The sequence below is a fragment of the Mobula hypostoma genome, chromosome 5 (genome assembly GCF_963921235.1).
Source record: "Mobula hypostoma chromosome 5, sMobHyp1.1, whole genome shotgun sequence".
In the NCBI taxonomy this organism is placed as follows: domain Eukaryota; kingdom Metazoa; phylum Chordata; class Chondrichthyes; order Myliobatiformes; family Myliobatidae; genus Mobula; species Mobula hypostoma.
Window position 1 is genome coordinate 115,021,207 of NC_086101.1, and position 23,081 is coordinate 115,044,287.

Here is a 23,081-nt window from a genome sequence, read left to right on the forward strand (position 1 = left end):
CTACCTGTGCAAGCTTGACAGATTCATCCTTGTGACATGTGATTCTACGTCCACAACAATGTGGTCGGGAGAGGGAGTTCTATCTGAAAAAGCTTGAAATGATTCTTGAAGGTCAAACGTGAAGGCAAAATGCAGGGTGAATGGCAGGATTCAGCAGTGAGCAGGAACAGAGGGATCTCACGCCCATGTAAATAGATCTCTCAAAGTTGCCACGGAAGTTAATAGGGTTGCTAGGAAGGCATATGTTGTGATAGCCTTCATTAGACAGGTGATTGAGTTCAAGAGCCAGAAGGTAATGTTGCAGCTCTAGAAAACCCTGGTTAGACCTCACTTGGAGTATCATGCTCATTTCCGGGCATCTCATTATAAGAAGGATGTGGAAGCTTTAGAGAGGGTGCAGAGGAGATTTACCAGGATGCTGTCTGGATTGGACAGCATGTTTTAAGAGGATAGGTTAAGCAAGCTTGGGCTTTTCTCTTTGGTGAAAATGAGGATGAGATAGAAGCGCACAAGATGAAAAGAGGGTCATAGAGTGGACAGCCAAAACTTTTTCCCAGGGTTGAAATGGTTAATACAATGGGGCATAACTTGAAGGTGTTTGGAGGGGGGGATGTCAGGGTAGGTTCTTTACACAGAGAGTGGTGGGTACATGGAATGCACTGCCAGGATGGTGGTAGAGACAGATTGTTGTGTATTTAATATCTCAATAATATTTGAGTAATCTTGTATATATATATATTGCTTGATTAAATATTCTTATTTGTTTAAGTTTTTAATTATGAGTAATACATAAAAATAAGTGAATTGCATATATCATCACTCTTTTCATCTTGTGCACTTCTATCTCATCCTCATTTTCACCAAAGAGAAAAGCCCAAGCTTGTGATACACACAAGCCTCACTTAAAGTAAACTCAAAGTTAGACCCGCATTTCAGACTTGCGGGTCCTCCTATGAATTCGTTTAATGTTTGGAAGTTACAAAACATAACACAGATACAATAGATTAGGGACATTTAAGAAACTCTTAGATAGGCACATGGATGAAAGAAAAATGGACAGCTCTGTGGGAAGGAACGGTTAGATGAGATCATAGACTAGGTGAAAAGGTCAGCATAACACCGTGGGCTGAATGGCCTGTAACGTTCTATGTTCTGTGACTCTTAACTACTGTGTGAAATGGTCATATCTACCAAATTGCCAAATGGGATTTGCTTAGGTGGGAATCTTGCTTAGCATAGACCAGCTGGGCTGAAGGGCCTGTTTCTGTCCTTTCTGACTCTATGCCATGAAGTGACCGGGGCAGTTGGGAGAAACAATATCCTGGCCTTGCCAATGAAACCCAAAGCATGTCTATTCAGAAATCATAAATACAAGAGGTTCCACAGACGCTGGAAATCCAGAATAATGCACACAAAATGCTGGAGGAACTCAGCAGGTCAGGCAGCATCTATGGAAATGAATAAACAGTTGACATTTCAGGTCAAAACCCTTCATCAGGACTGGTAAGGAAGGGGGAAGACACCAGAATAAAAGGTGGTGGTAGGGAAAAGAGGATAGTTGGAAGGTGATAGGTAAAGTCAGGTGGGTGGGAAAGGTCAAGGGCTGGAGAGGAAGGAATCTGATAGGAGAGGAGAGTGGACCCTAGGAGAAGGGGAAGGAGGAGGAGACTCAGAGGGAAGTGATAGGCAGGTGAGAAGGGGTAAGAGACCAGAGTGGGAAATAGAAGAAGGGGGAAAGGGGAGGGAAATTTTTTTTTAACTGGAAGGAGAAACTGATATTCATGCCTTCAGGTTGGAGGCTACCCAGACAGAATATAAGATGTTGCTCCTCCACACTGTGGGTGGCCTCATCGTGGCACAAGAGGAGGCCATGGGAATCGGAATAAAATGTTTGGCCAAATTCGCAAATTTTATGAGTATCTGTATCAAATGACATTGTAGCAATAATTTGGCTCTGGAATTTGCTCAACTATTCATTAAAATCAATTCAGATCTCTCCAGGAAATCTACCATCTTCTTGATTCCCATATCCCTCAATTCCCCAAAATCACAGCCATGAATATACCCAACCTCTGGAGCAGAGTACTCCAAGATGTACTGCCCTTGGTGAAGAGATTTCACTAACTTCGGTCTCGAATGGCTCTCCCTTTTATCTTGAGATGATGTTTCCCTACATAGAGTCTCTAGCCAGGAAAAACAGCAAATACCCTATCAATGCCTGAAGATGGGAGTATGGTTTTTCACTTTGATCTGAAGGAGAGTAAGAGGTGAACTGATAGAGATACACAAGTTGACGAGGCAGAGACAGAGTGGACAGCCAGGGACATTTTCCCAGGTGGAAATGGTTAATATGAGGGGGCATAATTTTAAGGTGATTGGAGGAAAGTATAGAGGGGATGTCAGAGATTTGATTTTATTGCACAGAGAGTGGCGGATGTGTGGAACGCCCTGCCAGGGGATGGTGGTAGAGGCAGATACACTAGGGGCATTTAAAAGCTCTTAGATAGGCACATGGATGATAAGAAAATGGAGGGTTGTGTAGAGGGAAGAGTAGATTGATCTTAGAGCAGGTTAAAAGGTCTGTACAACATTGTGGGCTGAAGGGCCTATACTGTGCTGTAATGTTCCATGTTGCACACTGGTCGCACTTCACTGTTTTAAAGTAGCAAAAACATACCTCTCCTAAACATCTGGACAAACTGTGTTGTATTTTCTTTAGGAATAGAATTTTCTAACTTAAGCACGAATAGCTGAAGCATGTGGCCTCGTCAAAACGCACACAAGTACAAGATTTCCTTGTGTCCTGGTAATAAAGACAAATGTATCCATTGCTTATTCTAAGAGCATCCGGCTGCTCTGGGCTCCGTGATGTTTTCTCAGCTCTGTGCTGAACTGAGGCCGAGGCCGTCTCTGCTCCTGGTGCTCTGAACTCACTTTCCTTTTCAATGCTCTTTGCTTACTTTTATTGTTTTCACATTTTGTGTTTTTTTCCTCTCTCTGCATGTTGAGTGTTCGATGGTCTTTTTTACGGGTTCTTTTCGGTTTCTTTGCTTTGTGGCTGCCTGTAGGGGTGGCGGGGGAGGGGTGGAACCTCAAGTTATATACTGAACATGTACTTTGAACTTTTGAACTTTGAACCCCTCGAGGTATTGTCACTTGCTGAAGCTTCTGCTACACCATTGTCATGTTAAACACAGTGCTCTCAGTAGATACAGTGGCACTTACCAAGTGGTAGTTCCTCTCTGAATCCACACAACCGCATTGGTCAAACGTGACGCACTTGTCTCCGCTCAGCACATAACCACGGTCGCAGACACAACCCTCGACACAGGGATGGGCGCACTCATTGGGAGATGACAGATCAGTGCAGGACGCAGGGCAAGCGCTGCCGCAGGGTTCGTAGTGACTGCCCGCTGGGCAGTTCAGAGCTGTGTGGAGAGAATGAGGAACTCAGTTCACATGAAAGAGGGGCAGAACGATAGGGCACCAACAGAGAGGGACATCAGACTGAGGGTGGGGCGGGGCAGGGTGGGGTGGAAAGACCCTCCTGAGCTCAATCCTGCATTCAGATTTCAGTTGAAACATTAGTCCTCAGATATATCTAAAGGACGGCACTGCTAGTAAGTTAAAGAGATGGACACGTCCTCTCCAACCCACTGGCAGATATAAACCCAGTGAATAACTTGCCATTTCAAGTCCCTGGGTGTCAGCATCTGTGAGGACCTGTCCTGGGCCCAGTTACAAAGAAGGCACAACAGTGTACATACTTCATTATGAGTCTGAGGAGATTTGGTATGTCACCAAAGACACTCGGAAATTTCTACAGAATGGAGAGCATTCTAACTAGCTGCATCACCAACTGTTATGAGGTGTGGGGTTCAAAATAAGCCCCAGAGAGTTGTACACTCAGTCAGCTCCATCATGGGTACTAGCCTTCGTAGTATCCAGGACACCTTCAAGGAGCGGTGCCTCAAGAAGGCGGTATCCATCATTAAGGACCCCCATCACCCAGGACATGCCCTCTTCTCATTGTTACCATCAGGGAGGAGGTACAGGAGTCTGAAGGCTCACACTCAATGATTCAGGTTCTCCTCGGCCATTGGATTTCTAAATGGACATTGAACCCATGAAAACTACCTCATTACTTTTTAAATTCTGTTTTTGCACTACCTATTTAACTATTTAATGTATATATAAATATATACAGTATACACTTACTGTAATTCAGTTTTTTCTGTATTATCATGTACTGCATTGTACTGCTGCCACAAAGTTAACAAATCTCACGACATATTCCAATGATATTAAACCTGATTCTGATTCCATAATCAGTTTCAGATTGCAGAGGAGTGTGTATGAGGTACTCACGGCAAAATGTCTTCTTTCTCCAGGTTACAGGGACACCAGCTTGGGCACAGAGAGCTGCATAAGACTGGAGGGCAAGGCAGAGGATTCCTGTGTCCCCCTCGGAGGCACACTGATCATACACACAGCTTTCAAAATATATCTCTGGAGGAACCTTATTGTGACACTCTTTGAATGGGCCTGTAGAAAGGAACAGGAAAACAGGAAGGTCATGGGCAAAGCAAATGAGAGACTTTGCAAGTCTTCCCCAAAGTGGGAACTGAGGGAGTAGAACGGTACAGTCTCTTACTCTTTTCGTAAGGAGGAAAATGGGATGTGAAAGAATGTGGAGGCTGTTAGGGCATATTCTGGACTTACGGTGTACAGTAAAACATTAACTTCATCAGCCAATCTTTAGACCTGAATGTAGACTATAGATTAAATTTAAAATACAGCTCTGGACAATAGGGTCCCACAGCTGTGAACTGCAGTTGATTGAAAAAAAATAGACAATGCTGATTAACATTAATCTTGGGCGTCTGGAGTGCGGGTGCTAAGAAGTGGGTGTAAAAGTTACATGTAATTCAGCAAGAAGATCCAACAAGTCAATACTTGAAGAAATTCAGCCAGTCTGCTCACTAGGAGGCTTGATTATGAGACAAAAGCTCAAATATTTTGGCCACATCATGAGAAGACAGAATTCCTTGGAGAAGACTCTCATGTTGGGTAGGGAAAAGGAGAGGACGACAGAGACTACGATGGATAGATAATATTACTCAGACGATGCATATGACCTTGGGGGATCTTAGAGAGGCAGTTTCCGACAAGAAGGCTTGGTGTATGATGGATAGATAATATTACTCAGACAATGCATGTGACCTTGGGCGATCTTAGAGAGGCAGTTTCCGACAAGAAGACTTAGTGTGCAGGAGTCCATGAGGTCATGAAGAGTCGGACTCGACAACGACTGAACAACAAAATTCAAAGGAGATCTTTGTGGATATATTGTAAATATAGAATTGTCCTTTTATCTATAACATATAAAATGTCATGTAATATTGTATCAAACAGGCCTCTTCCTTTGAAAGGGTCTGCTTGTTCTTGTTGAATAAAAGACTACTTTTTATCTACCAGCTGTAACTCTCTGGTGACTTTGTTCACATTACAACTGAGACAATACAAGAAAGCGGAATATGGCAGAAGGAGAAAGTGGGAAGGAGGAAGGGGGAAGGTGGGAACATGAGATAGGAGAATGGAAGTGGGGAAAAACGGTGATTTGCTAAATGAAAAATTGGGAATGTGAGGAGAGAAGTGGGAATTAGAGGAGGAAAATAGTGAAAGCATGGGGGAGAAAGAGGGATGGGGAGGAGCAGAATTGGAAGAAAAGATAAAGAGGAAGAAGGAGAAAAAAAACCGGAAATATGGAGAGTGAGGGTTGAAATAACAAAGGGGCTTCTGGTTGGAGTTTTCACCCTGAAGTGCCTGTTACCTGTTGGATCCTTGATCATGCCGCAACTTGTTGACTGTTGTACCTCCTGCTCAATATCCTTGTCACAGTCTTTGATCCCACCAGTGTTCGTGCACCTGCCCAGAGAGGCAAGAGGATAGGATGTCAGCGCAGTGCATTTTATCTGAGAGCTGGGCAGCCATTCCTCCAAAAGGACCACAACTTTGTCATAGGGGTTGGAGGCTTCTGTGCCTCAGTGACCCGCAGAGCTAAGTTGACTGGAGTCAAGGCTTTCAGCTTTGGCTCTTGGTAGGGTCTCCCATGACAAACAGGTCAAAGGGTAGAGGCTAGACCAAGAGTGGTCCACCAGTACTCCAGGTTTGGGGGTTCAGCTCAGGGCTAACACCCCTGACTAGTAAAACAAAATCGTTACGGAAACAGCAATGAAGAATCCTTCTACATCTGAGTGTGATGGTATTCCGAGTCTCCAACCGGGACGTGCATGACTTACTTACTTACTGCCTGTTATGCCATTGGCAGCAATGAAGGTTCTCCATGTCTATCTGATCACACTGTCACACACACAGATGTTGAAGGAGTCTTCAAAACAGAATCAGTCTTCGAAACTGAATCAGGTAAGTACTTAGAGAGAAGTTACAAGAAAATGGTAGGAGGGAGGGACTAACTGGATTACCTAGACAGAATTGGCTCCAGATCAGTGGATTGAATGGGCTCTGTCTGAACTGTATGCAGTTACAATTGTATGATTCAATTACCCTGTAGTATTATCAGGTACAAGCCAGCTCTCTCCCAGTTTGTCCGTGGTCTCAGCAACACTGCCATCAGGCTTCAAGTTGTCATCAGTCTTCTTCCCGTTATAATTTCCTGCAAGAAAGAGAATTGGGATGTTCTAATAGAACATGAAAGAGTCCAGAGAAAACTTACAAGGATGTTGCCAGGACTGGAGTTGTATAAGATGTTGTTGAGGCCTAATTTGGAGTATTGTGCGCAGTTTTGGTCACCTACCTACAGGAAAGATGTAAATAAGATTGAAATAGTCTAGAGAAAATTTACAAGAGTGTGGCAGTACTGTAAGGTCCGAATTATAAACAAAGTTTGAGTAGGTTAGGGTTTTATTCCTTGGAACGTAGAAAATTGAGAGGAGATTTGGTACAGGTATACAAAATTATGAGGGGATATAGATAGCGTAAATGCAAGCAGGCTTTTTCCACTGAGGTTGGGTGGGACTACAACTAGAGGTCATGGGTCAAGGGTGAAAGGTGAGAAGTTTAAAGAGAACTCAAAGGGAAACTTCTTCCCTCAGAGTGCTGTGAGAGGGTGGAATGGGTTACCAGTGCAAGTGGTGCACGCGAGCTCGATTTCGACGTTTAAGAGAAGTTTGGATAGGTATATGGATGGTAGGGGTATAGCGGATTATAGTCCCGGTGCGGGTCAATGGACTAAGCAGTTTAAACGGTTTGCATGGATTAGATGGACCAAAGGGCCTGTTTCTGTGCTGTATTTTTCTATGACTCTATGAGGTCAGGTTTGGAGCAAATCTCTTTCTAGACCCAGGGTTCCCAATCTGTGTCCATGTACCCTCTCAGTTAATAATAGGGGTCCGTGGTATAAAATAGGTTGGGAACCCCTGCTCTAGACATTCTCACTGGACAGGGGCATCATGGGTTAGATGTAGAGTGAAGTTCCCTCTATGTCTCAGGGCTAGATACAAAGTAACCTCTGCACTGTTCCACCAATGTCTCTAGACCAAGTTACCCATTGGCACCATTTCATATTTTAACTTGGTGTTGACTAGTAACCAAACAGTCGATGTAATAATATCAGTAAATGCTCTCATTTCCTTCCCTATCATTGTAAGGCCCTCCAGCCCTATGACCCACTAGGCCTTTCTTTGTGTCATCCTGAATTTGGTCAGTCCATCACTGTTTGCAGCAGTCAAATCTTTAAGCTCAGGAATCACAGTACCAATTAATATATCCTAGGCCAGGCACTAGGACAGGTTTTAAGAAGCTTCCTACTTTACGAACCTTTTTAAAACCTGACCTAATGCCTGGCCTGGAATCTATTAATTAGTCCTGTGATGACCTGGATCTCCCTAGACCAGGGGTTCCCAAGCTTTTTTATGCCATGGAGCCTTACCATTAACCAAGGGGTCTGTGGACTCCAGGCAGGGAATCCCTGCCTGACATTTTCCCTCCCCTGCCTCCCTACGTTCAGCACAGAGCCGCATCTCTTTATGAAGTTGGCAGCGAGGACTCCCGTTCCTTCCCTGGACCTTACCGCAGAGGCCACAGAGCTGTCCTGCATACGAAGAGGGAACAGTAACATCCACGTGATGGTTTCCATCATAGCGCACCCAAAGGCCGAATACCGTCTCCAGCAAGACATAGCCTCCACTAATCCGGATCTGCAGGCTGTCCATAAAGACGGGAGGGTTGACCCGTCGCCCATCCACCTGTGCCAGAAGTAAACAGAGTCAGGACACAATGGGTGCAAGAACTACAGTAGCACAACTTCTCATTTTCAATTGGCTTGCCTGGTTTCCAGAATGCACCAGGAGCCTTTCCAATGCCCATGATAACCTCCAGAGTAGTAGTGAGAGAACAAATGGTTGGGCAAGGTGTAGCACTAGCTTAGTTCCACCCAACCCACTTGATCGGGGTCATGTGAAGCCATGGGAGCAGGTGGTGGATGGTCGTATGAGCAGCCGGTGCATAACACAAGTCCTGGTTATACGACCACTGACGTTAAGCAGACAATCTCTGGTGAGTATTGATAAAGGCTGGGGTCACCTATCTTGTAAAAACACTACCCAGAAGAAGGCAATGGCAAACCACTTCTGTAGAAACAATTGCCAAGAACAATCATGGTCATGGATAAGACCATCATTGCCTGCATCATACGATACGGTACATAACGATGATGATAATGAGCCTTAAGAATGTTAATGGGTTTATAATTAAATAAATGTTTTGGGAAGTTCTTTTAATTAGTTAAGTATTGATGCCCTGTTGGAGACCTTGCTAAACTCTGCAAAAAGTCTTTGACAGGAGCAAGCTCTGGAAGGCCATCAAGACATTTTGGGAGCAGCGTCTGGTTGATTACCACATCTCAATAACTGCTCTTGGGATGGGGAGAACCAAGGTGACTGAACTCATAAACTTAGGGTTAGGGTATGGGATGATGAAGTCATAATCTGGCCCATTGATTATATTTCTACCCTACTCTTCTCGCCCAATCAGAATATCTTCTATTCCTTTCTCCCTCAGGTGCTTAGCCAGCGTCCCCTCAAATTATCCTGCACAACAAATCTTTTTGAAAGTGTTGTTTCCTCAGAATTTTTGTTTGTTTATGATAGACTACTTGAAGCTACTGACCACAAGTACTGCTTGCAGGAATTTGGAGAAACAAGAAATTAACTTTTATTGACTATAATATGTTCAATTGCATTGCATTGTTGACCTGTCTGATTTGTGGACGAAAAAAAGTGCCTTCCTTAATCTTAACATCAGTTATTCCTACTTGAATTATGAATTGAAATAACAAATATAGGCAATTTAAAAAATGGTGTGTGACGGAACTTTCACAGTGATTTTCATGATTTTCAATTGCATTTGCATTGTAAATGTTTCTACAGAAGTGGTCTGTCATTGCCTTATTCTGCACAGTATCTTTACAAGACAGGTGACCCCCCCACCCGCCACCCCAGTTATTATCAATACTCTTCAGAGACTGTCTGCCTGGCGTCACAACCAGGACTTGTTATATGCACCAGCTGCTCATATGACCATACACCACCTGGTCCTGCGGCAATAGTTCAACTAAGCTAAAAATGTTTTGCTGATGATTTTCATTTGTACTCAGTTCCTGAGGCTTCCCAGTTAAGTGTCCAACAATATTCAACCAGTATTGATGGATTCCAGTTGCTTGACACCGTTTCTCCATGACCGCATAGTGAAACCTTTCACCATGCTCATCACTGACAGTACCAAGATTGGCAGCAGTGAAGCAGTATAACTGGGAATGCAGAAAATTAATCCTTAGTGTCATGTTGCACTTCATAGTTTTGCACACTTAGAGCATGGTCTCTTTAGTTGCCAAGAAAATTTTCAACAATATCCTTGAATGCCTTCCATGTGATTTTCTCCAGGCCCACCAGAAGTTTTTGAAATTGCCTGTCATTGATGACCTGTTTGACTTGTGGACCAACAAAAATGCCTTCCTTAATCTTGACATCATTTATTCTGACATGACAAATATAGGCATTTAAAAAATGGTGTGTGACATGGAAATTTCATGGTAATTTTCATGATCAACAGCCCAAAATTCATAAGATACACTCAAAGGTATTCAGGAAGCAAAACCTTTGTTTTCCAGTGTTAATTGAACTATTTCATGTAGCACAAACTCCACAATGATACCCCAGGATGGTGCAACTGGGACACTCACTGATTTTGACCCAGGATCATTCAAGGTCAGAATCATGACAATATAGACTCAGCAGCGAAGATAGAAAAGAAAGAGCGCCAGTCTGTGGGCCAAACACTTACGATAACTCTTCGGTTCTTCATTAAGGTGATGCGATGACCATGAACTTCAACGTGAACCTCCTTGACATAGGAGACCTGCTTATTCCTGCCCCGGTGCTCATTACTGGTCTCAATGTTGAAGTAGGGCAGGCCAGAGGAGGTGTTGCAGAGTTTAGAGAGAGTGTAAGTGCACGTTCCCATGAAGTGGTGGACCATCTTATCGAAAGTCATGTAATGTGGGTCTCCTGATGCACTGCAGGTTTCATGCCCTGTTGCGTGAGAAAGATCAGCATCAAATTTCAGGAGGACTAGAATATAAAAACAAGGATCTAATGTTGAGACTTTATAAAGCACTGGAGAGACCTCACTGGGAGTATTGTGAGCAGGTTTGGACCCCATCTCAGAAAGGATATGCTGAAACTGGAGAAGATTCAAAGGAGGTTCATGAAAATGATTCTGAGATTGGAAGGCTTGTCATATGAAGAGCATTTGATGGTTCTAGGCTGGTATTCACTAGAATTCAGAAGAATGAGGGGTGACCTAATTGAAACCTATTGAATGGCGAAAGGCCTTGATAGAGTGGATGTGGAGAGGATGTTTGCTATGATGGGAGAGTCTAAGACCAGAGGACAACACTTCAGAAATGAGGGATGTCCTTTTACAGAAGAGATGAGGAGGAATTTCTTTATCAAAAGAGTGGTGAATCTGTGGAATCCTTTGCCACAAGCAGCTGCAGAGGCCAAGTCTGTATATACATTTAAGGCAGAGGTTGATAGATTCTTTATTGGTCAGAACATGAAGGGATATGGGAACAAAGCAGGAGATTGGGGCTGACAGGAAAATTGGATCAGCCATGATGAAATGGCAGAGCAGACTCAATGGGCCAGATGGACTAATTCTGCTCTTATATCTTATGGTCTAAATGTATGAATCATGATGTGATGAAGCAGGGTGAAAGACCACTTGGCTTCTACGTTTGTACCTGGTTTTCCTTAGGTTTTTTCATTACTTTGACGATGTCTTCCCTGATTGACCCAATGGCATTCTCTTTCCATGTCTAGTTTATCTCTTCAAGAACTATCAACTATGAGAGGAATAGAGAGCAACAAGAAAACCCATCCAGTTCTCAACCTTGTTCTGCTTCTAATTCAGATCATGTTAAATCTGAACTATGTCAGAGTTTAATAATTTTCAATCCCTGGGTTCTTTTAGGAGTTCCAGAATGAGCGAGAAACTTTAATTTTCCCAATCATTTATTTTAAAGCTTAAACAAAGATATAGAGCATTTGAAACTAAATGACGAGCTGAGAAGCAAAGTACAGTCAGTAGATGCCTAAGTGATGGTGTCTTTGAAATATCTACCATCTTTATACTTGAGATAACAGAAATTCTTTAGATAACAGAATCCAATCAATGGCTACTCAACTATACCACCTGGGTAATGTGCTAACATTTAGCCGATGAAAAGTGAAAAGATATATGCAACTGCAAGACCAGTTTCTGCCAGTAAGGAATCAAGATAGCACCTCTGAAAATTCTATCTCTTTTACAATAAGATAAGAGAACTTCCATAGATAGGAAGAAACTATCTAATAGACTGCATGATTAAAACAATTACATTACGTGGGTAATGTGCTAATACTTAGCCAATGATAATTGAAAAAGGTGATAAACAGTTAGTTTAGCTGCTATACCGTTTTCTGCCAGTGAGTGGGGATGAACCACCACATACTGTGAAAAATACGAGGTGTTAAAAAATACAAATTCTGTCAGTAAAAATACTATGATTTTCATCTTGCAGTAATTCAACTAATATAAAAAGTATTTTTAAAAAACCAACCAATTCCAACGACCAGAACTCAATGTTCTCACCTTGGTTTTTATAATACTCTTGTCCCTAAAAACCCTGATCTTTTTCAATTGTGACAGTCTCTATTGATGGCAACTGGCACATTAGGTCTATGCTTGGTTCTAATACAACACTCCCTATGATAACAAAAATGATTCCAGGATTGAAAGGATTGTCACATGAGGAGCGTACGATAACCCTGGGCCTTTTATTTTAGGCCATTCCTGTTTTTATTCCTAAATCCTTCTTTGATTCTTTGGATTCTATATCTTTTTATATATGGAAAAATAAAATTTCTCGATTAAATAAAGTTCATCTTCAAAAAGCTAAAAAGAATGGAGGTTTATCCTTACGCAATTTTAGGTTTTATTACTGGGCAGTCAATATATGGAATCTTACGTTTTGGTTATATTATATTAATCGAGAGGACTGTCTGGTCTGGGTTTCTTTAGAAGCTAACTCTGCTAATAAATTTTCTATCATTTCTCTTCTCGGATCCTCAATTCCTTTATCTTTAAGTAATTTAACTGATAATTTTGTAGTTAAACACACTTTGAGGATTTGGGTACAATTTAGAAAATATTTTGGTTTATTGAGTTTTTCACTTTCCAGTCCTATTTTTTTAAACCTTCTATGTCTGATGTAGTTTTTAAAGAGTGGAATAGATTGGATATTAAATGTTTTGATGATTTGTTTGTTGGAGATAGTCTCTCTTCATTTGAACAACTGTCAGTGAAGTATAGCCTACCGAGAACTCACTTCTTTCGATATTTACAAATTAGAGACTTTTTGCGTTCTCAAGTACATACATTTCCTAAAAGTCCAGATAAAAATTTTCTTGACATTATTTTTAATTTGAAACCCTTCCATAACGCATCTAAATCTAATATTTATGGTATGTTGTTGGGAATGAGAAATATTCCTTTAGATAAAATTAAAAATCTTTGGGAACAAGATTTACAGATTTCAATTTCTGAGGACACTTGGAATGAAATTTTTAAATTGGTTAATACCTCATCGTTATGTGCCCGTCATTCCCTTCTACAATTTAAAGTGGTTCATCGAGCCCATATGTCTAAAGATAAGCTGTCTCGTTTTTATTCCGATATATCTCCCTATTGTGACAGACGTAATAATGGAGAAGCTTCATTAATCCATATGTTTTGGACTTGTCCGAGTCTTGAAAAAAATTGGAAGGAAGTATTTTACATTTTTTGGTGCTTTTTAAAGTAAAATTTAAACCTAATCCTAATAATAATGATATTATTTTGGAGATACATGATCTGCATATTTTGGCCTTTATTTCTCTTATAGCCAGGAGGGCATTGTTGCTCAAGTGGAAGGATGCCACTCCGCCCACTCATACTCATTGGTTACATGATGTTATGTCTTGCTTAAATTTAGAGAAGATTCGCTGTTCAATTTCTGAACCTAGACAAGATTTTTTAACATTGTGGGCACCTTTTTTGAATTATTTTCAAAATCTTAGATTTGCTATTAAACACAGATGTTGGCTAATAATATGCTTTACTATCTGTTAAGGTTCTTTTCTTTTTCTTTTTTTTTTAACCAAACAGCTGGTTTTTTTTTGGTAGTGGATTTATATTTTTTGTACAATAAAATTATCTCTTTTCAATATTCTGTTTAAATTTAATTTACATGGATATGGGGTAATTACACTTCATCTGTGATTTCAATATATTGTAATCGCTATATATTATATATCCTACTGTACTCTGTATTCTTTTATGTAAGAAATTAATAAAAATATTGAAAAAGAAAGAAAGATAACCCTGGACCTGCATTCACTGGAAATCAGAAGAATGAGGGGGGGATCTCATTGAAGCCTATCGAATATTGAAAGGCTCGATAGAGTGGATGTGGAGAGGATGTTTCCTGTGATGGGAGAGTCTAGGACCAGAGGACATCCCCTTTTTTTGCTTTACCTATAACCCATCACAATGATTACATCTTTTTTATTCCGGATTTCTACGCATGTAGCTTTGCTGGATTGGCCTTCCAATATGTCCTCCCTCAGTTCTATCATGATAGTCTCCCTCAGGTACAACTCTGCCTCCTTTTTAACATCCCTCTGTCATATCTGAAACATCTATGGAAAGGAATGAAGAGTTGACATTTCAGATCAAAATCCTTCATTAGACTCTATTCCTCTCCATAGAATCTGTCTGACCTGAGTTCTTCCAATATGTTTGTGTGTTACTCCAGATTTCCAACATCTTAAGAATCTCTTATGTACTGAAATATCTATACCCTGGAACACTGATCTGCCACTCCTGGCCTTCTCTCAACCGTAAGATCATAAGATAAGTAACAGGCAGATGAGAAGAAGTAAAAGGTCAGAGTGAAGAATACAGAAAGGGGAGAAGTAAATTTGGTTACTGGAAGGAGAAATCTATATTCATGCCATTAGGTCATGACATATGCCAGTGATATTAAACCTGATTCTAATTATGACATCTTGGGGCCATATGATCTTTTGCATTAGCTGAGGGAGTGGGAGAGATGATTATGGGTTAAGGATGATAGGTGAAAAGTTTAAGGGGAACGTGAGAGGAAACTTCTTCATTCAGAGAGTCGTGAGAGTGTGGAACAAGCTGCCAGCACAAGTGGTGCATGGGAGCTCAATTTCAACGTTTAAGAGAAGGTTGGATACATGAATGGTAGGGATACGGAGACTAGTGCAGGTCAATAGGAGTAGGCTGTTTAAATGGTTTTAGGCAGTTTAGATGGGCCAAAGGACCTGTTTCTGTGTTGTACTTTTATGTGACTCTATGACTCTTGTCCAGTTACCAATCCAACAGTGTAACCACAATGCCATTGTAACCCCAAAGTGTTGAGTCTGTTCATGCACTTGATAAAGTTGCTAAGGCCTTACCCAGAGGATGACAGCCGTACACCCCATCCTGTAGCCCACAGCTCTCTCCAGCTGTGCATCCTGCAGGCTTGCATTTGATGATGTTTTCTCCAAAGCATTGGCACTGCTCACTGCAGCCCTTCTTGTACCAGGTCTCGTTAGGCTGAGGAGGAAGTTAAAAAGGATTTCCATTATTATGACCCTCCAAGAGGACCACAATCTTGTCGTATGGTTTGGAGGCTTGCATGCCTCAATGACTCAAGAGAGCTATGTTGGCTGGAGTCAGGGCCTTGTGCTTTGGCTCTTAGTAGGTCCCCCACGCCAAACAGTTTAAAGGGTAGAGGCCAGACTAAGAGTGGTCCACTGGTCCTCCAGGTTTCGGGTTTCAACTCAGGGCTAAGAACACTGACTGCTAAAACAAAATTGTTACGGAAACAGTAATGAAGAATCCTTCTACATCTGAGTGCGATGGTATTCCTGAGTCTCCACCTGGGACTTATGTGACTGACGGTAGTGAAAATGGAGAGGAAGCTACTGGGATGATGAACACCACCAAGACAAAGACCAGAAGTGGTTTAAACAGACAGAGATGGAGGACCTTCATTGCTGCCCTAAATGCCAGTGGCGTAATGGGCAGTAAGAAGATTATTATGACACAGGCCTGAGTGAGTCGGGAGAACAGAAGCAACACACACAAAATGCTGGAGGAACTCAGCAGGCCAGGCAGCATCTATGGAAAAGAGTAAAGAGTTGACGTTTTGGCCCGAAACCCATTGGCAGGACTGGTCCGAAATGTCGACTGTACTTTTTTCCATAGATGCTGCCTGGCCTGCTGAGTTCCTCCAGCATTTTGTGTGTGTTGCTTAGATTTCCAGCATCTACAGATTTTCTCTTGTTTGTCAGGAGAACAGGACTAGGGATAACATTGAGCAATCACAACATAAACAGAAGCATACAAACTTACAATGGTCAATCCCCCTTCACTCTGTAGGGATTAAGAATTACCTTGGATGCTTCACAGAATTATTGGTCCAATTAAATTCCTTCTTGCTTCAATGTGAAGTTACTGCTGTGACATTGGGAAATCTTGGCTGCAAAGTAGCCCACAGGAAGCTCCCACACACAACAATGAAATAATAAACCAAATACTTTGTTTCAGCTATATTGACTGAGATAATTACTTGGCCGGTTTACCAGTGAGAATTCCCCTGCTCTTCGTCGAAACAGTACCATGGGATCTTCAGCCCACTTTAGACAGAGTTGATGGGTTTAACTCCTCAACTAAAAGCAACACCCCCAACAGCTCAATTCTCCCTCTTATCTGAGGATCTGTCCTGGACCCAGCAGCTACAAAGAAGGCACAACAGCGGCTATACTTCATCAGGAGTTTGAGTAGATTTGGTATGTCACCAAGGACACTCTCAAATTTCTGTAGATGTACCATGGAGACCATTCTAACTGGCTGCATCACCATCTGGTATGGTGGGGGGGGGGTGTCACTGCACAGGATCGAAGTAAGCTGCAGGGAGTTGTAAACTCAGTCAGCTCCATCAAGGGCACTAGCCTCCGTAGCATCCAGGACATCTTCAAGGAGTGATGCGTCATTAAGGACCCCCATCACCCAGGTCATGCTTTGTTGTCATTGCTACCATCAGGGAAGAGGTACAGGAACCTGAAGGCACACACTCAACGATTCAGGAACTGCTTCTTCCCCTCTGCCATCCAATTTCTAAATCGACATTGAACCCATGAACACTATCTCACTATTTTTTATTTCTATTTTAAAACTACTTATTTATATCCATACCTATATATGTACGTCTCTATCTATTTTTATCTATCAACGTACATACAGACACTTACTGTAATTCACAGTTTTTAAATTATTATTTGTACCGGATTGTACTGCTGCCGCAAAGACAACTAATTTCACGATATTAAACCTGATTCTGACTTTGTCCGATTAAAAATTAAATGTGGTATGGTTATCCTGCACCTTCTATCTCAGGTCAGAGCTTAATGCCAGAGATAGGGACACTCACCAGCCTATACTCGCCCGTCACATCTGTGCAGCCACACTCAGAGGCCCGGACGCACTCACTATTACTTAGAATGAATCCTTCATCGCACTGACAGCCCTCAACACATTGGTTTGAGCAGGTGATAGGAGAGAACAGGTCATTGCAAGCAGGTGGGCAGGTACTAGTACACAGAGTGTAATGACTGTTCTCAGGGCAGTGGACAGCTGTGGAAACAGAGCCAGAGACACCAATGTTAGTGATAACTCAGCAGTGAGAAGAGACATATTATTGTGTATTTAATATTTCAATAATTTTTGACTGATCTTGTACATATTGTATACTGCTTGATTAAGCATTCTTGTTTGTTTAAATTACACTGGACAACAAATTTTTTTGAAAGTATTGTTTCCTCAGAATTTTTTTATGATAGACCGCTTGAAGCTGAACATAAATATAATTTCAGACTATTTGTATCACGTAGGAATTTGGAGAAACAAGAAATTAATTTTTATTGAATATAATGCCTTTAATTGCATAATGGTGCTGACGCTTTGCAATAGTTCAACTAAGCTAAAAATGTTTTGTTGATGATTTTCTTTCGTACTCAGTGTCTGAGGCCTCTCGCTTAAGTGTCCAACGATAATCAGCCAGAATTGATGGATTCCAATTGCCCTGATACCGTTTTTCCATGATCGCAATGCCCTGGTGAAACCTTTAACCATGCTTGTCACTGACAGCACCAAGATTTGCATGGAAGAAGTCTAAATGGGAATGCAGAAAATGAATCTGTAGTCCTGATGAAGGGTCTCAGCCCGAAACATCAGCTGTTTATTTCCATCCATAGATGCTGCCTGACCTTCTGAGCACATTGTGTGCATCGCTCTGGATTTCCAGCATCTTGTATCTTTAGTGACATGTTGCACTTCATGGTTTTACACGTTTGAAGAATGTCGTCAACCAGCTGAACACAGTTTGGTCCTCTGTATTTGCCAAGAAAATTTTCAACAACATCCTTGAATGCCTTTTTTTCCAGTCCCACTAGAAGTTCTTTGAATTGCCTGCCATTGATGACCTGTTTGATTTGTGGACTAACACAAATGCCTTCCATAATCATGTCATCAATTATTCTGACAAATTATGAATTGAAGTAACAAATATAGGATTTTTTAAAATACAGTAATGCATGATAGTGAAATTTCATGGCGATTTTCATGATCAGCAGCCCAAAATCCGTAAGATACATCCAGAAGTATTCAGAAAACAAAACCTTTGTTGTCCAGTGTTATCAAAATGGAGACAGTGCAGGTGGACAAATAAGGTGCAACAGTCACAACAAGATAGCATAATTAATTACAGATTATATGTAAAAATACATTAATTGCCTACAACTTCATGCTACCAAATGATAACGTGCATGCCTTGCTTCCAGTAAACATGAAGTTAGACACATGTTTTGAACTCCTGTGTTTTCTTTGAATTAGTTTAACACATTGAAACTACAAAACAGAAAACATGTGTATCTTAATTACACAGCAACATTAGTATTCCTGACTTGGAGACTCATCCTCTGCTCAAAATAAAACTTTATGCTCGCAAGCTATAAGTTGGAGGAACTCTGCAAGTCAGGAGCAACACCTTATATTCCGTGTGGGTGGCTTCCAATCTGATGGCATGAACATTGATTTCTCTTTCTCGTAAAAAAAAACTTGCCCTCTCCTTCCCCTCTTCCTCTGTTCCCCACTCTCACCTCTTACCTCTTCTCATCTGCCTGTCACCTCCCCCTGGGTCCCCTCCTCATCCCCTTTCATCTATGGTCCACTCTGCTCTCCTATCAGATTCCTTCCTTTCCAGCACTTTATCTTTCCTATCAACCTGGATTCATCTGTCACCTTCCAGCTATCCTCCTTCCCCTCAACCTGCCTTTTCATTCTGGCGTCTTCTCCCTTCTTCTTTAGTCCTGAAGAAGGGCCTAAACACTGACTGACACTTGACCAGCAGGTGGGAGAGAGAGAGGCTGTGTCTGTGCCTGTGTGCGTACTAACTCTGTATCGGAGATGTGTGTGTGCCTATGTGCATACCTACCCAGCTCTGATACAGGGTTAGTGCGCAGACACATACACAGAGCTCCAATATAGGTCAGTACACAGACACACACACAGCTCCTCTCTCTCTCTCTCTAACATCTGCTGGTCAAATGTGCATACTAACCCTGTATAAGAGCTGTGTATGTGTTGGTGTGTATACTCACCCTTGTATTGGAGGGGTGTGTGTGTGTGTGTGTGTGTGTGTGTGTGTGTGTGTGTGTGTGTGTGTGTGTGTGTGTGTGTGTGTGCGCGCGCGTGTGCGCACGTATTAACCCTGTATAGGAGCTGTGTGTGTGTGTATTAACTCTGTATAGGAGCCGTGTGTGTGCCTGTGTGTGTACTTACCCTGTATAGGAGCTGTGTGTGTGTGTCCATGTGAGTACTTACCCTGACAGCTCAGATACAGGGTTAGTATGCACAAACACACATACAGCTCCTCTTTTCTTTCTTTTTCTTTTTTTCTGTCTCTCTCTCTCCCTCTCTCTCTCTAGGGAGTATCTGTACCAGATTTGTGGCAATGTGTGTACCTCATCGATATTATTTATTGATTTATTTTGAGGTACAGTGTAGAATAAGCCCTTCGAACCATGCCTCACCTTAACCCTCACCTAATCACGGGACAATTTACAATAAGCAATTAACCTATCAATCAGTACTAATTTGGAATTTGGGAGGAAACTGGAGCACCCGGAGGAAACCCACATGGCCATGAAGAAAATGTACAAACTTCTTATACACAGCGGCAGGAATTGAATCCAGGTCACCGTTACTGTAAAGCATTTGTGCTAACCACTATGCTACAGTGCTGCCATAGAGTATGTACTCGTGTGTACTTGTCTATGTTTGGGCTGTGGAAATGTGTGTATTGGGGTGTGTGTGTGTGTGCGAGCAAGAACTTTGCAATACTACTTAGGATGCCAGAATTCTTTGCCTCTCTCCTTTATCAAAACCCACCAATGCATCACATTGACTTACGGCAGAAGTCTGGGGTTCTCCAGTTGTGCACAGGGGCCCCAGCAGACAGACAAGCATCTGTGTAAACCTGCAGCTGATCACAAAGCGTCTTCTCAAGACTCTGGTACTGGCACATGTCGTACACACAGTTGTTGAAATAGTGCTTGGGGTCCACAACCTTAACACAGTCTCTGTAGAATAACAGAAAATGCAGCAATGTTAGAGATGTGCGCACAGCTGACTTCTCTGGTGGAGTACGACGAGAGCCTGGCAGTGTTATAGGTGCAAATTGTCAGGTACTAAAGAACAAGTGGTACTATTTAATGGACTACTTCCTGGAGCCTCTTTACTCCGTCAAACAATGTGGCTAAAACGCACAGGCCTAAAAATTGGATTTATTTGCGCATTTTTGTACAAGCAATTAGAGTATAAAAGTGGGTTTCTGTGAATTAGGTCACATTAGCAATCTCTTTTGAGTTCAAATTTTAAAATTCTTGTTTATATCCTTTTATGGTCTCAGCCCCTCCCTAAATCCCTTATCTCCCCCATTTCCAACTCTCTACTGTTATTGACTGTGCCTTCAGCTGCCAAGACCCTAAACTCTGGAATTCCCTCCCTGAATCTTTTCAACTCTCTCTTTTTCCTCCTATACAATGCCTCAAACTTCTTTATTTAACCTAATGTTTGTGAATCTATCGCCTTCTTTAGTTTGTTATTTTAATCTGATCCTCAGTTTTACATCAGGGGATTTTATGTATTAAATGCACGACTGGGAGTTATTAACATCTTACCGGAAGGCTCCTTTCGTGTCATTGATGCGTCCACACATATCTGTACTGATCACCTTGTCGAAGACCTCTTTATTACAAGGTAACTCATCAGGGACATGGGGTTTGCAGCTGTAAATAAATGAGTTTATTTTAAAAGAAGTTTTTGATTATTCTTTTTTTCCAAGTTCAAGTTCAAAGTACATTCATTATCAAAAGTATTGTTAGAATCATTTTTTAATGTTTTTAACAAGGTTAAAAGGCTGACAAACAACCAGTGTGCAAAAGACAAACTGTGCAAATACAAAATAAATAAACAAAGAAATAATATTCAGAACATGAGTTGTAGGTTCTTTCAAAGCGAGTCCTGTAATGACTGTAACAGCTTGTTCGTTCGTGATGTGTTGTGTCCTATGGCATGGGCGATCGTGGTTTTTCCATGACCATGGCTGTTCTTGGCAAATTTTTATACAGAAGTGGCTCGCCCGTTGCCTTCTTCGGGGCAGTGTCTTTACAAGAGGAGTGAGCCCAGCCATTATCAGTACTCTTCAGATACTGTTCAGTACTGTGCAGGCTAGTGGAGGGAAGGAGTGTCTTACGCCTCCTTTGGTAGAGACGTATCTCTACCCCACCACCCTAGATTGTAACAGCAGCTAGTGCAATTATTTTATGGTCACCTTCCTTCCTCATGCGAACATATTCAAGTCTTTCCTCTCCCCTAGATTGTACAGGAAGAGCAGAGCTTTGACTCCTGGGGGTCCCGAGGAAAAGAAGCTGCTTGCTGTTATAAAGACAAGCTTTTAATATTACTTCTTAACAAGCATAATCTAGTGAAGCAAACAGAACTGGGTTACTATTTGGGGAGATGCAATAATGTAAAGTATGTCCAATACATAAGCAGATGCTGGAAATCCAGAGCAACCCACACAAAATACCGGAGGAACTCAGCAGGTCAGGCAGCATCTATGGAAAGTGTAAACAGTCGCCGTTTTGAGCCGAGACCCTTCTTTGGGACTGAGAAGGAAGGGGGCGAGATGCTAGAAAAAAAAAGGTGTGGGAAGGGGAAGAAGGCTAGCTGGAAGGTGATAGGTGAAGCCAGATGGGTGGGAAAGGTGAAGGGTTGGAGAGGAAGGGAGAGTAGACCATGGGAGAAAGGGAAAGAGGAAAGGACCCAGGGGGAAGTGAGAAGAGAAGAGGTGAGAAGGGGTAAACGATCAGAGTGGGGAATAGAGGAAGGGGTGGATTTTTTTAACAGAACGGGAAGTCGATATTCATTTCATCAGGTTGGAGGCTACTCTGACAGAGTACAAGGTCTTGCTTCTCCACCATGGCACAAACAACCTACACAAAGCGCCTGGAGGGTTTAAGCACCTATGGGGGAAATAAACAGTCGCCGTTTTGGGCCAAGACTCTTCATCAGGATTAGAAAGAAAGAGGACAGTAGCCAGAATACGAAGCTGGGGGATGTGGGGAGAGGGGAAGGAGTACAATCTGGCAGGTGATGCGTGAGACCAGGTGAGGAGAAGGTGGGTGGGTGATGAAGTAAAAAGCTGGGAGGTGATTGGTGAAAGAGATGAAGGGCTGAAGAAGAAGGAATCTCATAGGAGAGGACAGTGGACCATGGGAGAAAGGGACGGAGGATGGGACCCAGAGGGAGGTGATGAGCTGATGAGGAGAAGAGAAAGGGTGAAAGGGGAACTAGAAATGGAGGATAATGAGTGATATGAAGCAACAAAGAGACATGTTTTGGGTCCCAATTTTATGATGTTATATTGATATGTTTGTTGTTCTGTTGTTTGCTGTGTCCAGTTAAATGGATCTGTGGCGTGGTCTCAGAATTCAGCCATCAGTCCTCCTCCCCTTACCGTTCCTCCTCATCGTCTGGTGTCTGCCAGCTGTTGCCCAGCTCAGTCACGTTTCCTGCCTCTAATCCATTCGGTTTGATGTTATCGTTGTTTGGATCCCCATCAAAATTGCCGCAGAGACCACACATCATGTTGAAGTAAGAGCTGTAAGAGACAAAAGGAGATGGATGGTATGCCAGTCCCACCTGAGGTGTCGCAACATTTACTCGGATCTGCCATAAACTGAGGCTGTGGCCTGCTCCAGCTGCAGTGCTTTCTGTAAAACTTAATTTCTGAATGCTATTTGCTTACTTTTATAGTCTGCATGATTTGTTTATTTTCTCCC

The 23,081-nt window shown here is 42.1% G+C and overlaps 1 protein-coding gene across 1 annotated transcript in view; it reads right to left on the reverse strand.

Moving 5' to 3' along the window:
- LOC134346945 (IgGFc-binding protein-like) overlaps nucleotides 1-23,081 on the reverse strand; it is a 235,050-nt gene that overhangs the window by 59,913 nt on the left and 152,056 nt on the right. Inside the window, exons 72-82 of the mRNA XM_063048829.1 lie at nucleotides 22,757-22,900; nucleotides 20,916-21,023; nucleotides 20,146-20,315; nucleotides 17,108-17,310; nucleotides 15,087-15,228; nucleotides 10,363-10,610; nucleotides 8,093-8,267; nucleotides 6,568-6,676; nucleotides 5,834-5,928; nucleotides 4,369-4,545; nucleotides 3,226-3,428 (exon numbers count right to left, since the gene is read on the reverse strand). Coding sequence (XP_062904899.1) covers nucleotides 3,226-3,428; nucleotides 4,369-4,545; nucleotides 5,834-5,928; nucleotides 6,568-6,676; nucleotides 8,093-8,267; nucleotides 10,363-10,610; nucleotides 15,087-15,228; nucleotides 17,108-17,310; nucleotides 20,146-20,315; nucleotides 20,916-21,023; nucleotides 22,757-22,900 — 1,774 coding nt within the window. The remainder of the gene's footprint in view (nucleotides 1-3,225; nucleotides 3,429-4,368; nucleotides 4,546-5,833; nucleotides 5,929-6,567; nucleotides 6,677-8,092; nucleotides 8,268-10,362; nucleotides 10,611-15,086; nucleotides 15,229-17,107; nucleotides 17,311-20,145; nucleotides 20,316-20,915; nucleotides 21,024-22,756; nucleotides 22,901-23,081) is intronic.